This window comes from Convolutriloba macropyga, chromosome 11 (assembly GCF_964194025.1).
Source record: "Convolutriloba macropyga chromosome 11, txConMacr16.3, whole genome shotgun sequence".
Lineage (NCBI taxonomy): Eukaryota > Metazoa > Xenacoelomorpha > Acoela > Convolutidae > Convolutriloba > Convolutriloba macropyga.
Genome location: NC_134478.1, coordinates 52,319,587 through 52,336,810, shown reverse-complemented (window position 1 = coordinate 52,336,810; position 17,224 = coordinate 52,319,587). Strand labels below are relative to the sequence as shown.

The following is a 17,224-nucleotide window of genomic DNA, read 5'->3' as shown; positions in this document are numbered from 1 at the left end:
TAATATCTTCAGAAACAACCCATTTTCTCCAAAAGCTACTCAGAAAACTAACTTTAAGCCCAAAGGACATTACAAATAGGTTAATTTAGAATTTGAGCAGAACTTTTAGATAGTTTAAGAAAAATCAAAACTTTATCAAAAAATTGCATAATTTTGATATTTTAAAATGTTGAATGCCCTTGCATTATCTCTAGCGACTATGCAGTAAGCTATTTTCAAACACTATAGAAATTATTTGGTTCCTACGGCTGAAGAAACGCAAAAACTGCGATGAAATATTCAAGAAACATTAGAAAAATTGAAAATTTCCTATAAAAATAGAGGTAAAGTTTTTGAAATTAAAATGATGAAAATCCTTCCATTGCTACTAGAAACTATTCATAAACCTATGATCGAGCCCTGGATGAAGTTTTCTGTTCTCATGAGCTGGAATATAGAAATAGAACAAAAATTATCAAAAACTAGAGAAATGGCAAAGCAAGCTTTTTGATGAGAAAAACTGCAAAAAACGGCAAAAAATTGCGTTTTTACGTTGGTAATACTGAAATATATAGCTGACAAAAACGAAAATAAACTTGATTTTTTTTCTAGCAAACGATCGTAATCAAATATCAGAAAAGTCAACTTAAGACTCCTCAAACAAAAACCTTCAAAAAACAAAGGCGTGAAAAATTACAGGATTTTGAGCTCAAAAACTCATAAAAATGACACTTAACCTTGACATACGATCCTACCAATACCTTCATCACTCTAAGCACTCGAAAGAGTACAAGAACCAGCTAAGGGCCTCTAGTAGGGGTGCAATAATGAAAATTCCACAACCATTCGATTGGCCCCGCCAAATTTGCAGTAACCTACTCTTAAACCCTAGAAGAGGTTCCTGGTCCACTAGGGTTAGATAAACTCAAAAAAATGAATAATTTAATTTTGCTAAAAATTTTCGAATTTTATTAAAGAAATATTTGTGACATTAAAATGTTGAAAACTACTCCATTACCACTGGAGAATATGCAGTACCCTATTTCCAAAACCTAGACGAGGTTCCTTGGCAAATGCGGCTGGAAAAATTCAAGAAAACAAAAATTTTCAGAAAAAAGTCTTTTTATCAAAATATAGCTATAATTTGTCATATTGTATTAAAATGTTGAAAATCGTTCCATGGCCTATAAGAAATTACCTTAACCTATTATCAAACCTTAGAGGCGGTTTCCTGGGTCCTGGGGCTGGCAAAATTTAAAAAATGACAATAAATATCAATATATTTGAGAAAATTATCAAACTTTATGAGAAAAGTGCAAAACTTTCCAATTTTAAAAAATTGAAATTTATTCCACAAACGATGGAAGATATGCCTTAACCTACTACGAAAACCTTAAGGACGTGAAACTTCTAGGGCTGAAACAATTGAAAAAAGGGGACAAAAATTTCAGAAAATTTGAATAAAAGCAAAAATTAGTATTAATTCCCTTGCTCTTATTTGGCGTACGAAACATTACAGCTCACAAATTGGCCTCAACAATTATTTCTATCCTGCAAAAAACCTTTGTCAACTTTCACATACCCCAATTTTAGACTAGTCAAGAAAATTCCCTAAACACTATCTTTGAATTTTGAATTACGGCCTTTCCACTAGCTTCACTACTCTGAGCACTTGACTACTACTAAACGCAGCTAAGAGCCTCTAATGAAACTTTATGCCCGCTGAGCTTTAACTGTTTATCCCTGTTTGAAATCTTTAAGTTATGGAAACAAAGTAAGATACTATCTTAAAAAAACGCAGCAGAACTAATCCTGAAACTCATTTCAAAAAAAGAATGACAAAGTTAGTACTACTGCATCTGACAGGCCTATAAACTTAACATTGGCAACCAAAAAGGCAAACGTTTCCAATTTTGGAGAACAAGAACCATCAAACAAACTAAACAAAAATTTAATCATTGCCATAGCTTCGATGCCTTTACTCTAAAAGTCAGATTTAAGCTCCGTAAAACCCACTAACCCACGTACAAGCTTGAAGGGGTTTAATTATTTGCTAAAGATAAGATAGAAGAAACAAAGATAGAAAAACATTTAAAGAACAAGAAATTGAAAATTATTTCAAAGTTTCTGTTTTTTGGAAAATTAAGAAGGCCGAAACGTTTTTTTGGCCTGATTCTCGAATCTGTCTAGTAAGCCATCAGCAGGACTTTTAGGAAGTTAAGTGGCTGTTGAGTATCGATAAGGTTGGTTAATGACAAAATTTTCCAAAACACTTTTTATTATCTTCCGAAACTATCCAGTAACTCAAGTTCAAGCTTGGGAAAGTTTTCACTGGCCCATGAAGATGGATATACTCTCATCTTGACAATTTTCAGAGCATTTGAAAAAAGTTTAAATTTCATCACAAATTTGCAAAAACATTGCAATACCAAAATGATTAATAGCAGTCCATTGACCCCACCAAACATGCAGTAACCTAGTATTAAACCCTAGAAGAGGTTCGTTGTCCACTGAGTCCAGATTAATTCAAAAAATGACAAATTTCAGATAAAAAGTCGTAAAAATTTTGCAGCTCTATTAAGTCAATTGCAAAAATCCTTAACAAAAAAATTTTGAAAACCACCCCTTTACCACTAGAGACTAAGGAGTACCATATTACAAAACACTAGAGGAGGTTCTTCGGCACCCTGTGGCTAAACAGACTTTGAAAAAAATGAAAAAATTCAAAAAAGTTGTTTTTATCAAAAATATAAAAAAATGTAATATTGAAATGTTGTAAATCATTCCATGGCCTATTAAAATTTTTCATTAACCTATTATCAAACCATAGAGGAGGATTCCTGGGCCTAAAAATTTTTAAATATTGACAATTTTTATCAAGAAGGTTGAAAAATAGTAAATTTTGTTAAAAAGTTTAACAAATTGCGAAGTTTAAATTTTGAAAATCATTGCATTAACGCAGGAAATTATACCGTAACCTATTGCCATAACCTTAAGGTGGTTTCTTGATTTCTTGGGCTAAATTAACTGAAAAGAGACTAAAGTTTTCAACAAAAAGTTAAAAAATTGCAAAAATATAGTTTTCCTTGTTTACATTTGGAATACAATCATTTATGGCTCACAAATTGGTCCTAAAGTTTAATTATTTCCTGCGAGAAACCTTTATTAGCTTTTACAAACCTCATTTTTGGCCTGGTACAAAAAATCCCTAAAAATGATCTCTTAACCTTGGATGACAGCCTTCCCATTAGCTTCACCACTCTAAGCACTTGAAGGACTATTAAACGCGGCTAAGGACCTCTAACGAAGCTTGATACTCGCTGAGCTTTACCTGTTTATCCCGTTTTGAATGCTCAAAGTCATGAAAAAAGTGTGAAAATGTTCTACAAAAAACAAAGCAGGAGAAGTTCTGAATACAATCATAAGAATTGAAACAGAGACCTAGAACTACTGTCCCTTACAAGTAGTTCAATTGAACAATGCCACACAATACAGAAATAACGTGTCAAAAGTTGAGAAACTGAAAAAGTCCTACAAACGAAGCAAAAATGTAATCATTGCTAAAGTTCTTGAAGCTTTTACCTTCATTTGTGTGCCTCCTAAATCCACCCAGTAACTTTTCTACAAAACTCTGGCAAATTTCATTGGCCCCTAAAGATTAAAAAATTGCAAATTTTTATGAAAAAAATAATTGCAATTTTCAATGAAGAAATTTTTTTTGGATTTTTAATTCTAAAAAACCGTTTCATTGTCTCCAGAGACTATCCAGTAACCAAAATTCAAGCCTGAAAAATTTTATTTGGCAAATCATAATAAATCAGGAATGTGACAAAAACTTGACACGAAAATTAGAACAAAATTTCTATTTTATTACAAAATTGCAATATTTGCAATGTTAAGATGCTGAAAATACCAATTCTCCTAACAGCTATGCAGTAACATACTATTGAAGCAAAGAGGAAGTTACGTGCCGCTGAGGCAAGAAAAACCTAATGAAAGAAAAATCATCTAGCAAACAGCCCCTGGGCTTGAAAAACTCAAGAAAGGACAAAAAATTTCCAAAACAAATAAAAAATTTTTAAGTTTTAAGAAAAAATTGGTCAATTTTGTCTGATTAAGAAACTAAAAACCATTGCGTTGCTTTATAAATTATGCAGTAGCCTCGTATTGAGCTAAGGAGGAGGCTGTAAGGCCCCTGACACTGGAGTAACTAAGAAAAAAGCATAAAAAATTTTTAAAGAAGATATTGAAAACTGCAGCTTTCACCAAAAAATTGCATAAATGTCTAATAAAAACAATTTGAAAAGCAGTCCACTGCCACCAAAAGCTATGCATATTAAACCATTATCAAAAGCTATAGGAGGTTTCCAGAACTTGGAAGCTTGAAAAAAAAATTAAAAAAATGACACAAAAATTTCAAAAAAAATTGAAAAAATTCAAATTGGATAAAATTGCTTAAAATCGTGAAACTATAAGCTGTAAAATTATTTTATTGCCCAAGACAACTGTTGACTTGCCCACTATCAAACTATGGAGGAGAGCCCTGCCTGATAGGGCAAAAACGCTCAAAACACGGCAACCAAATTTTATTAAAAAAATTTGATAAAATTCGTGACGTTAAAATCTTGAAGAACATTACATTGCAAATAGAAATTAAGCACTAACCTATTATCAAATCCCCAGCGCTTCCCTGACCCCTGAGGCCACAAAAACACAAAAATTGACAAAATTGTTCCCAGAACCTTAAGAAAATACAATAATGAGTATCATTTTGCGTGTTCATCTGTGCAGGAACAAAACAAATAGCTCATAAAATGGTCAGAAAAAAGTAATTATATCTTTCAAAAGACTTTTATCAACTTTGAAAAACGTCAAATAAAAACTGATTAAACAAAAAACTCAAAAAATCTCGAAAAAAACCGTTAAAAAATTTGCCATTTAGGCTCGAAAACTCCTAAATATGACCTTTTAACCCTAAATAAAGTCATTTCCATCAGCTGCATCACTCTAAGCACTCGATGGACTACTAAAGCCGGCCTTGGGCTTCTAATGAAACTTAATGCCCACTGTGCCTTACCTGTTTATCCCGTTTTGAAAGATCAAAGTCATGAAAAATGTGTGAAAACATCTTACAAAAAAGACAGAGCACCAATACAGTCCAATTATTGGATTGTAAAAAAGACCGAGCACCAATACAATGCAATTCTTGGATTGTAAAAGCAAAACCTGACCTGAAATATGAAAACAGGCACCACTGTGTTTTCAGGAATCGTAACATTGACCTTCTCAGGATTGGTAGGTGTCTCAATGTTGGTCAGCGTCGGATTGACATCGAACAGGTCAATTATGTTGACAGTCAAGTTCAAAGTCGTTTGAAGGTTGCTATCGTCACTTAGGGTTAAGGTCAAGTTGTACTGTTCAGCTGTTTCGAAGCTCAAGTTCGCAGATGAACTCAGACGCAAATCGGCAGCTGAAAAAAACCATTACTCGGCGTGAAACTTCTAGTTGAGAAGAAGACTTCTGGAAAGACCGTGATTGACACATATATTAGCTATGAAAAGACCATATGGTTGACAACTTTTAGCTATGATGAAAACCGACCGATGAAACTGTCACTTGCTTATTTGTATGTCGGTGATAAGAAAGAATGGCTTCTATCGCTTAATAAAAACCATAAAATTTTGTCGACCAATTCGGTGATCACATTCTTTGCAACTTACTCCAATAAGGTGAAGAGAAGTCGGCAAGTATCTCATTGCCTTCTGCCCCACTCTTGTTTGAGAAGAGAGCAAAGTGACCAGACCCACCAGACAGTCGCATCCGGAGGGGACTAACAGTGTCATCATTGTCCAGATCTGTCGCGTTCAGGTTGAATATCACTAGACCTATAAAACAGCAAATATGTACTCAGTGAAAACAACCCCCCCCCCCCCCCCCCCAACTTAGTGGTTACATATTATTTGCACCCCCCCAGACGGACGTGCCATATTTTATATAATGATTTACTACGTAATGTCACGTGCTCTGTAACTATGGGGCGCATAACGTATTGGGGAGGCAAAGCAGAAACGCTCCGAAACCTGAAACATTTTGATAAGAAGCTTATTAAAATTTGACAAATTTTAATAAGATCTTTTTAAGAAAACGTCAAGATATGTACGGACAGGCAAGATCATTGCAAAAAAGTTATGAAATAAGATTTTGATGTTTTTTTGCCAGAATTCTTCTCGTTGAATCTTGCCAAGAACTTTTTAAGATCTTATCGTGATTTCTCAAGAAAACTTCCCTTTTCAAGTTCTTGATAAGGCATTTCAATTTGACTTAATACAGATATAATCCTGCATGATCTTGCATGTAATTAGTTTCAAAATTAAACCTTGCATGTAAAAGTTTCGTTTCACTGGGTAAATTAATTGAACGTAGTGGAACTGCCCGATAATTGAGAGTAGTGTACATTTATCAAACAAACAACCTAATTAAAGGATATATCGGCGGATTAAGGGTGAAACCTCAGCCCGGGTTCCTTTTGGTTACATGACAAAATACCCAATGCCAAAATACCCAATGTGCCAAAATACCCAATGCCATTATACCCAATTTATTCCCTTTGATCTTTTCGTTCAATAATCCGATTACAAATTAGCACTCAAATTTACAAGCATGTTTTCTCGCAATTAAGTTGTTAGTTTAATCCCATGTTCGGTTGTGATAGTTTCATATCAAGTCCCACGGGCCGCTGAGGCATGGCCATGGCCCGCGAGGCATGGCTAAACGCACTAACTAAATATTATGCTAAATAATCGTTCTGATAGTTTTAACGTTAGAATAAAATATTGGGTATATTTTGGGTATTTTGTCACATTGGGTATTTTGGCATTGGGTATTTTGTCCTGACACCTTCCTTTTTTAAGCTAATTATGGAACGTGACATATCTATAAATGATAACTTTAATGCCAATTAATTTTACTCGATATTTAATATACGTAATTTGATAAAAGCGGTAAATATCTGTTTTAATTGCGAATCGTTAGCCCGGATCATAGTCTAAGAGTAACCCAGTACTGAATCATGAACTTTCAATTCTGGTTTTTTACTATGGCCAGATTCTGATCATGTCACTTTTAACACTGTCAAGAGAAAAAATCAGAGAAAAAAAATTGGAGTTTCTGAATTCTCTCTGGCCAGTTACAAAACTAGGGTACTAATGATAAGCTCCTCTGTTTTTTTCACAGAGATTATGGCGACAAAATTTTTGTTCATGGCGGAAAAAATCGACTTTAATGAAAAAAATATAGCAGGACAAGTCCTGAAAAGCAATTCAAAGAATTTCAAAGAACATGACAATCAGACCATAAATAAGAAAAGCACATCAATCTTTTTCATTGGCACTTACAACCATGATCCGATGCTAACCTTGTGTCGTGAAAACAATTAAAAGATAATTCAATTAACCTTACAGAAACAGAAGACTGTTCAATATTATAAAACCAAGTTTAAATTGACGCAACAATTGGTCGATGAAAACTGAAGGGAGCCTCCAAAACCGAAGCTGGAACGTCGTGTCTTGCAAAGACGCCATCTATTGAGGTGAATGCACGCGTTGTCACTTGAGATATATGTTGTCGGTAGCCATGAGTTTGTAAAAGGCTGGACAACCAATTTGCTTGATTTAATTGAACATTGAAATCTCCCATTATGACAGTCGGTGAAAATGATGTCAACGTGTCGTTTAGTATCCAGCTCACATACTCTGTTGAGGAACTGTCCCGAGGTCGATGGTGCACAAACAGCATTCGCAGGTGACTTAAACAAAAAGTCTAGGAAATCAAAACGTCTGATGGAAAAGAGCAGAAAAGTACGAGTAAAAAAATAAGAGATAGACTGATAGCACTTACCCTAAACCTACTCACCCTACTGATAGCTTTAGAAGTTGCGTCGACTCTACGCACAAGTTTTCAACAGACTCAGTTAGAGAAGAATCAACATAGAGCATAAGTCCTGCCGGGATTCTGTAACTACTGGGCCAATCAAATCTAAACTGTTTGTAACCAGGGATTATGAACGAATCGAGGTCTTCAGGCAGTAACCGAGTCTCTGCGAATACAAGCACTGAACAATATTTGTAGAATCGTAAATTTTCAATCACATAAAAATATTTTCGAAAGCTTTCTACAATATGAAAAAGACAATTGAAAGCTGCATTTTCCAGATTTTCAAACGGTAATGCAAAAATCAAATTCGCATCTTTCCTCAGTCGAACCATTTCTCTTTTAGCTTTCTCGTTGGCTTTAATTTGATGCGCATGAAGGCTAGTAATAATGTAATTACCAAGCTCGTTCGGACATCTAGAAAGACCCGCATAATGCAAGGACTCAACAGCTGCATGGCTCTCGAAGTCTGTGGCGAGACCTTGGTGGGCAGTTTTACCTTGATATTTATGAATAGTGAGTGCAGAAGCCTGGACAAGGGGAAATTGAAGTCGTTCAACCATTAAGTGGCCCAACTGAGAACACTTATTAACAACACGAAAACTTCTGACGACTTTAAAAATAGGAGTTAATTCTTCGGAAACAAACCTTCGAAAATTGTCCTTACTGCCGTTTCTAGCCCTTACACCAATATTCTTGTCATCAAAACGTAACCACAATACTGCTATTTCAGATTTCAAGTAACTCATGTCGATCAATACACCAACAGCTCCATTCACCAGACCATCCTCTTATCCACATTCTTGGTAACCATATAAGGTAGACCAACAGAAACAATAAGAGTAGAAGAAAGCCCGCATGTCAAATTCTCAGTCATATCTTTGGCTACAGCTAACAGTTTATCACATACAGCTTTGTTTTCTGACATTTCGCCTTTTGTTTTATCGACTGAAACAATGCTATGCTTTGGCCCCTCCTGTTCTAACATAACCTGTTCGTTATGTTTCCTCTCATTGGCAAGTTTCCGACAGGCCCATGGAGTTCCTCTGGGTACATCCCTGTTAACGAGAAAGTTCGGACGCTCAATATCCTCTGGTGTCAGTTCCGCAAATCTTAAGCGATTAAGGAGCTCGCACCATGACTTCTCCCGTTGACGCATTATCTCAGTGAGCTCAAAATAGGTTAACAGAGACCAGCGAGAACCAATAATATTGCCATACGGGTCGCAATTTGCAGGCTCGAAAACATTGCCATCATGAACGGAATTCAGCTGCATGAGATCACCAAAACAAAGAACTGTAACACCTCCAAAAGGCTTATTAATCCCACGCAACTGTCTTAGTCGTTCATCAATACACGCAAGCAAGTTGCATCCAACAAAGGAAATTTCATCAATTATCGCAACTCTGAGCGCAATCAGCTGGCATCGATAAGTACTCAAAACAGCCGGTGAAATTTGGCGAATTCTGTTTAGAGACGTTCCGAATCCAAGTCCAAACAAACTATGAAGCGTGGTTCCTTGAATGTTCTGAGCTGCAAGTCCCGTGAACACCTAGAGTGTGACAGGAGGCTTTGTCGGATTCAAATCCTTGGTTCGGAAGAGTCTGATCAAGCCTTGAAAGACGGCATTACAACAAAAAGAGTTAGTAATAAGACAATTAAGACTGAGAAAGAAAAAAAGGCGTAGTAAACCTTATGAGCACACTTTTACCAGTTCCAGCGCAACCTGAGACAAAAAGATAGCTGGCCGAAACAGTCTCATCTTCCTCCACTAGCCTTTCAGCTTCTCTGAACAACACTTCAAGAAAAAATTTCTGCTGCTTCTTGTTAAGCATTGAAATTCTCCGTAGGTAGTCCTCATCTGATTCATATTCAGGCAGTTTGAGATTCATAGCCTCCATATCGACATCAGTGGTAATATTTTAGTTCCCGTTTCAATATCAGAGTCATCCATTGACCTCAAGTTTGGGGCAATTGCAGATGAAAGGTGATCCACTTGGGCACAATTTTCATTCGAGATGTCATTCAAAGCCTCGTCAACTTCTGCGCGCCAAAACTCAAACTTTTTCTTGTTCATAGTAATCTGCGGCAAACAAATTTGGTACCTTTCCTTGTAGGATAAAGCAGAGCCAAGTATGTCAGACTCATTTTTGCACCGGAAAGGAACATAAAGCATTGATTGTTCGCGATAAAACTTTTCTGGTGAAGCAATCTGATTATTTTGAAATGACGTTTATCTGCCACCCTTCTGGCTTTTAATTGTTCTTCAATTGGAAAGTTGTCACAAAACACGTTTCTGTCTCACTGTCACTATCTCCGTGAGCCAAAATGTCATCATTACGCTTACGTGTGTATACCATTGAAAACTCAGACATCCATTCGGCAAGACAGATATTCCACAAGCTGTCGGGACGCTCAGAGTACCGAATTTGGAAGTTCTCGAAATGAATATCGGTGCTGTCATCTGAGAGCTGATCCAGCTGCGACTTCGGCTTGAGAAGGAGAGCGCGGTCTTCTGGTAGAGAAGTGTTGATGAAAACTACGCTACGAGTAGAGTAATTCAGAGGATGCTTCAACAACAAAATGCTAGCCTCTTGAGCTGTGAGTTCATTGGCGCGTACAAACATTGAACCTAACGATCGCAACTGGGCAAGGGACGGATTTTCAGGTTGCGTCTTCGGCTCATTGTTGGACGCTTTCATAAGATCACTCATTCCTTTGTTCGGCTTGGTAACATAACCACAAATGTACTTGGCTGCCCCATAAACCGACGTCACAAACTGTATGTCCATGTTCCCACACCAAACATATAATGTAAAGGGGTTGTAAGCGTTCACACGAACAGCATTTGGTATTCGTTTCAGTAGAACTTTTGAGGCACTTACAGATGAGCGCACAGCAGCTAAATACTCCTCATCGTTCAGTCCACAATTAGCCAAAAACTCGTCAAATGTTGTCTCACATTGTGATCCGGGTTTCAAAGTCTCAATTCCTTTAAGTATTTTAAGGTAATTGTTCCTTGCTGTTTGCAGTTGAAGGGTTGATGTTTCTTCAGAAAACGGGCGAATAATTGCTGTTTCTCGCATGGGTGGCTGAGGAAAATTGAACCGGCAGCTTTTTCGTCGTCCCTTATAACATGTGGCTCTATGTCTATGCAACTGAAGTTTCTGTGGCAATAAAACATCAGCTTCTTTAAAGTTTAGGCCACCAAGTTTAGGCAGTAACAAGTCCGTACTAGAGCACTTATCAATGAAGGATATAACATCATTGTCAGGATCTCTATCCAAAACGGGGGGATTCTTCCACATAACAAAGGAGATGTATATGCACCGGAACTGCGATTCCACTGAACCAATGTAATCCGTAACAAAACCTAAAGGAGACGATGGCGACTGAAAAACGTTCTTTAACAAGTATTTCAACTTCATATTAAAATGGCGTACAATGGACACAGGATCTTCCTGTATAAGTTCGTTCTTAAGCGCAGTAGGAAGATTTAACAGATCGTCGTCACAAGGCACCTCAGAATCTGGGTACTTGGAGCGGTATAAAATTTTCAATAAGTCTGGCCAGTGAGGTTCTGTTATGCTGAGTGTGACAAAAAATGTCGGACTTCCCAGTTGTCGAACCCAGGCCATATAGTTTCCCTCCATTCTTTTGTAATACGAAGGCGATAGACGTTGCTGAGCTAAAAAAGAATATCCCTTGTCAGACTGCAAAATTGAGTCCAAATTTTCTTTCACATCCTTTGCTGTGCATTCATTCAAGAACCTCTTACGAAGGGCAATCGTTGCTCCTTTTCCAATTTGCGAAAATTGTAGTCTTTTTATTTTGTAAAACTTATTAGTTCGGTGCCGACGAAACCGCGCGAAACGTGACTGCAGCTCTGCTTTACAGATAGTACTATAGGGCACAGCTTTAAATTTATTTTCGGGACGAGATGTCCCTCCGAATAAGGTCGGGTATGCCAGCTCTTCAGATGACTCGTCAGTGAACAAACTGATGGAAGTATTCTTCTCCGTGGGCGCAAGAACTATTTTCTGATTGCTATTAGGTTCCAGCGGCTGCTGACACACTAACGTGTCAGTGCAACCGTCCAACTGATCATTATCGTCATCACCGACTGCATTTACAACAGTTTCCTCTTCCTTTTGAAACAAAAAATCGTATTGTTCTGAGACATTATTGAGTGACAGATTACAGTTATATGATATTCCCCGTTGAACGTACAAGTCAGTGGAAACCAAATGCTCAGCAGCTCGATGGACTACAGACGGCCTTATATACGCATTGAGGTAGGGATGCCTGTCCAGGACACGACGTTTCAAGTCAACATAAAGAAGTTCAGTATCATGCCAGTTCCGTGGGACAACACGAATTGTTTCGTTCACCGAATTGGGTACATTGACAATCCCCCCACGGCAAGACAGTTGTCCACCATTCGGCCGTTCCAAAATAGTGATAAACGGCACACGAAGAGCAACCAAATGCTCTTCTAAGAGATTTAGGTCCGCAATTCAATTTGAGAGGTCTCCGTACTTAAAACCATTAAGCGTACACTCAGGGGGTACAGAACGTTTTTGCAAATAGCCTCTGCATGTTTTAAAAACGTAAATATTGCCTTCGACACTAGGGAGCAAAATAAGGGTGCCAAGAAGTTCATGACCGGACAATTTGGACGCAAATTTGTCGCTTACTTTTTCCACTTGATCCCGATAAAAAAGTTCCTCACAAGAGAAACAAAAAAACTCCAGACAATGATCATTTATGTAGTCAAAGAACATTTGTGCCATTAAAGACATAGAGGATCTCCCTTCAATTTCTGTTCTTTCAAGCGATAGTAACGTGCTTTAGCCGCTTGTAGGTTTTTCTCTTTCTTTTCGGGGTCTTTGAGACGTTCCCTCGCAGCTTTCAAATTTTTCTGTTTCACTGACGGGTCTTTAAGTCTTTCCTTCGCGGCATTCAGGTTTTTAACTTTAGCAGCAGGATCTTCCAACCGCCATTTTGTGGCTGATAAATTTAGCAACTTTTTTTCTGGGTCCATTAAGTGTTTCTTTACATAATCGAACTTCTTTTTGGCTTCAATTTGTGTGAAATTCCGTTTCAAAAGTAGAAACACTTCGAGAATAGGGTCGCAATGATCACCCCTAATTCTTACGAATAAGCTGTACAAATCACTTGCATTCCTAGGGACAAATTTCATCCATCCAACTGTCGAGGCTACATAAACATTGCATAGGAAGAGGTCACAGAAAGAGCTGATTTCCACATCAGTCCCATATCCTTGTCCCTTCATTCCACTGCCAACAATATAGCTTTCAACTGAAGGAAAACCACGCAAAAACATCACAGAAATTGTATCACTCTGTTGACGCATATGGTTGCATATCAATTCTCGTAGCCTGTGGTTGTTGTTAATATGACCTGACAGCAAGTACGAAAAAGATGAAAACAAGCAATGACCGTCACCATGCACGTTGTAACATCGGAGTTGCTGCAGTTGCTCAGATTCCATTGACAAAGCACAGATGGGTCCGAAATCAGGAACTGATTCGAACATTAAATTAAAGGCTGAACAAACATCGATCGCAATAGATGGAGACAAAGGCTCAGAAAAAGATTCATTTGAAATTGGCAGGGCTATCTGAAGCTGCTCAGCAAAATCATGATCCGACTGCATAGAACTACCACCTCTTGTCCAATTCCGTTCACAATCCATTCTTCAGAAATTAGCAAGCATAGTGACCCTGAAGCGTTTGGGCAAAAAACGTTTGGCTAGGTATATCAGAAACCTCAAAACAGATAGTAGATATATAACACGACAGCACTACAGATCTCGCTGAGAACACGGCAGACCAAACAAATTCAGTGAACCTTATGTTTCCTGAACATTCAAAAACAGAAAAAATCCCCAAACTTACGTTTCCTTAACAGTCAAAAGCACAAAAAACCCCCAAAAAAATACTTAAGAAAAACAAATGCACACGAAACTTTGACTATTTTCTGAAAAAGTCATTGAATTGCTTCCACAAACTAAACCTCCCCTCAAGAGTATTATTGAGCCTTAAATTTAACGAATTTTTCTAAGTTATGCAAAAGTATGAGAGGTGATGACCTCGGTGTTTTTCTTTAATAATGCCACTTGGCATGTTGAAAAAAGCGTAATCACCTAAAAAATCTAAGTAGTGAAAGCAATCAATATGAGATTTATGCAATTGAACAAAGTGTCATAACGGCAAGCTACTATAATAGCAGTGTAGCAGTGTCTCCGTAACTAAGAACTATTGTACCAAAAAAATTTAAAACAAGTTACGGGGGCAAAAGTGGTGGGTTCCACATTAGATCAACTGTCTTTAAAAACATATATGGCAGGGAGTAACTAACTGAAGTACACAACTTTAAAAAGGCACTATACGACCCGCAGAAAATAAAAAACTTAAAAAAAGAACATTTGAAGATTTCAATTATATCAGAGTTATATATGAGAGGGTCAGAAAGACAAAACTTCAGTTTAGCGCTAGGGTCGAATAAAAATAAGCATAGCTCAAGGTATTAGGAACAGAATATTTTAAAGCATTAATTAAATCACCAGAACTACTGCCCATTACTTTGCATAACACGAGTTAAAGAATTCATTCTCACTGTTTAGTAATTTGGATTTCTTTAATAACCAAAATATAAGCCTGTACGTCAAATGCAATTGCGAGAAGAAACGATTCTATATCTTCTTTGCCCTTTACAATATCCAGGGCCAGCTCTTACTGAATAGAGTTGATCATTACAGTGAACTTCGATTCTACTCTTCCATATTCTAGGACGGTTCCAATGTTTGCCTTAAACTTGCACAGCTTGCACTCAACTTTGCCAGTGCCTTCAACATCCCTGCTACAGAAAACGCCTTTGCACCTAACATTCGGGCAACTCACGCTTTGGGTCCTTTCAGCCTTCTCGAAGTTGACTGCAAACAGAATCTCCTCCCCAACACAGATATCCAGAAGATACGCCTTAAAATTCAAAATTTGAAGAGGATTGGTTTCAAACTCAAACAAAAAAGAATTACAAAGAAATGCATTGAAAACCCATGGTCTCGGAAAAAACATTTAAAATTATACAATGAATAGTCGCCGACAAATATATCAGGTAAAAGTTGATGAATAAAGTTAATTTCTAAATTGCGTTAACTAAACATTCGAAAACTACATTTGTGAGCTCCAGAAAAAAATATTTGAAAGGAACTAACTGTGATGAACAGTTGCTGCTTGTACAATTGCACTTTTCCTTTGATTATGTAGCTTTTATTTGGATACAATTTGTTGTTAGGATTCCACTTCTTGACCATCATTTCCACTTCACTTTCATCCTCAAACCTGTACTGCGCAATCTCGGATCCCTGAAAATTTTCACTCCTATCTTGGCTAACCAGACGAGCTCTGATTTTAACCAATGATCCGGCAGCGTGCACTCCTAGGTAAACGTCAAGAAAGGCTGCGAGGTCTTGAAACGTAAAAAAAGGCCTGATCTCATTGCATTCCCCATTTGACTTGATTAGAGTCTCATCTGGGCGTCCTTGGTAGTTTGAGGTTGCGTTCCGCTGATGATATTCGTTTGATAAAGTAATTTCACCTACATTTACCACCGCATTTGAATACCTTTTGGAGCTTTGTTTCTCAGGCTCTATGTATAACGAGACCTTGGCCGATTTTACCTGAGCCAAATTCAACTCTAGCGATGCATCTGAGCTTTTTCGGTTCTTTCGATCAGACATAAATCTAAATCAGGAAAAACTTCGCGAACAATGTGATTGTCTGTGATACAAAAAATCATTTTGTCGGTGAGCAAATAAAATGTGCATCAACATTCGTTGTGAAAGGGGAGATTAAACATTGAAAATTTAGCAACTATTTTTTGAGACGATCAGAGGGCAAAATGTTTCAGCACTGCTCAGAAACTAAACGCGTTCCTATTCTCACTAATAGCACGGTGCCATAAAAATGCTCAAATTATACTTCAAAACAATTTTAGTTGAAATCAACAATTGTATTAAGAGCCACTTCCGACCGCTATCAAAAAAATAGCGAGTTAACAGAAGTTTGAAAATCGTCGCCAACAGAACTTAGTGTAGTAAAATTAAGTACAACAAATTGATTCATGCAGTCAAAGAAACTCAATTCTCGAGCGCCAGAGAAAGATTCCCCAAATCTCAAAAATAAAATTAAGATACATATATCATTTGAATCAAAAGAAATCAGCAGATGAAAGCGGACAAGAAATGTTGAGTACATTTAGAAGAGTTAATAGGAGAAAAATCGAGCAATGTAGCAGATTTACAGCATTAGATAAAACATCTTAACAATCAAAACGAAAACATCGATGAAAACATTAGGGCATTACGCAGGTACTTAAAATTAATTCATTATCCTTGGTTTACAACCCTTATCTTTTCAATTTTCAAATCGCACGCCAACACATTGAACACATTAGTGCTCAAGAACAGCAGCACATTTTCTGATACATGAATAGCTTCTGGCATCAACTCGTAGGGTATATCCCGAACAAACACCTCGTACAGGTTTGCGACAGCCCTCGAAGATCGGAGAATGGTTGACCATTTTGTTCTCAATCCACAGGACTTACACTGAAGTTTAGCTTCCTCTAAATTTTCAACTGACTTGAACTGTCCTCGACAACAGACATTAGGGCACAGGGCGGACGTGATCAGTCTCGCTTTTTTCTCAAAGGTTACGCTTTGCCGGTTTTCTCTGCCGTCGGCAATGTCAAAGTGATATGCCTAAACAATCTTTTTAATTGGTTGATTCCTTAACAATTTCTTCAAAAAACTGAAGAGCGGACAAACGAAAGCAATTGATGTACAGAACAAAATCAAGTATCTTCAAGCAATAAATACAATGCACTCTTGAAAAAGTTTCTCCAATGAGGCAAAAAACGATAATACTTACTGTCAAAAACACGCTTTGTTTGAAAGCTTGAATCTTGCCCTTCACAGTGTATGGTAGGCCTCTGTGCAGTTTTTGCGTCTGTCCCCATTTCTTCACAAATATTTCAACCTCCAAATGGTCCTCAAATCGATGAACTGTAATCTGTGTTCCATTGAAAACTTCCGGCTTCTCGTCTGAGAGATATTTGGCCCGGACACTCACTAACACACCAACAGCAATTTTTCCAAGATAGATGTCCAGAAAATGCTCTAAGCTGCGATAACCTGTGGAACTCCCGGATACTCCCTTTGCTACTGCAACTTGTTGTATATCATTTTCGCTTCTGCTAGAACAGTCAGCATTGCGTTTTTCATTGCTGT

General features: G+C 37.3%; 1 protein-coding gene across 1 annotated transcript in view; it reads right to left on the bottom strand.

Annotated features, from left to right (window-relative positions):
- The window catches only part of LOC142349168 (uncharacterized), a 155,842-nt gene that overhangs the window by 52,614 nt on the left and 86,004 nt on the right, over nt 1-17,224 (bottom strand). Inside the window, exons 17-18 of the mRNA XM_075400581.1 lie at nt 5,700-5,864; nt 5,211-5,449 (exon numbers count right to left, since the gene is read on the bottom strand). Of these exons, the coding sequence (XP_075256696.1) occupies nt 5,211-5,449; nt 5,700-5,864 (404 nt within the window). The remainder of the gene's footprint in view (nt 1-5,210; nt 5,450-5,699; nt 5,865-17,224) is intronic.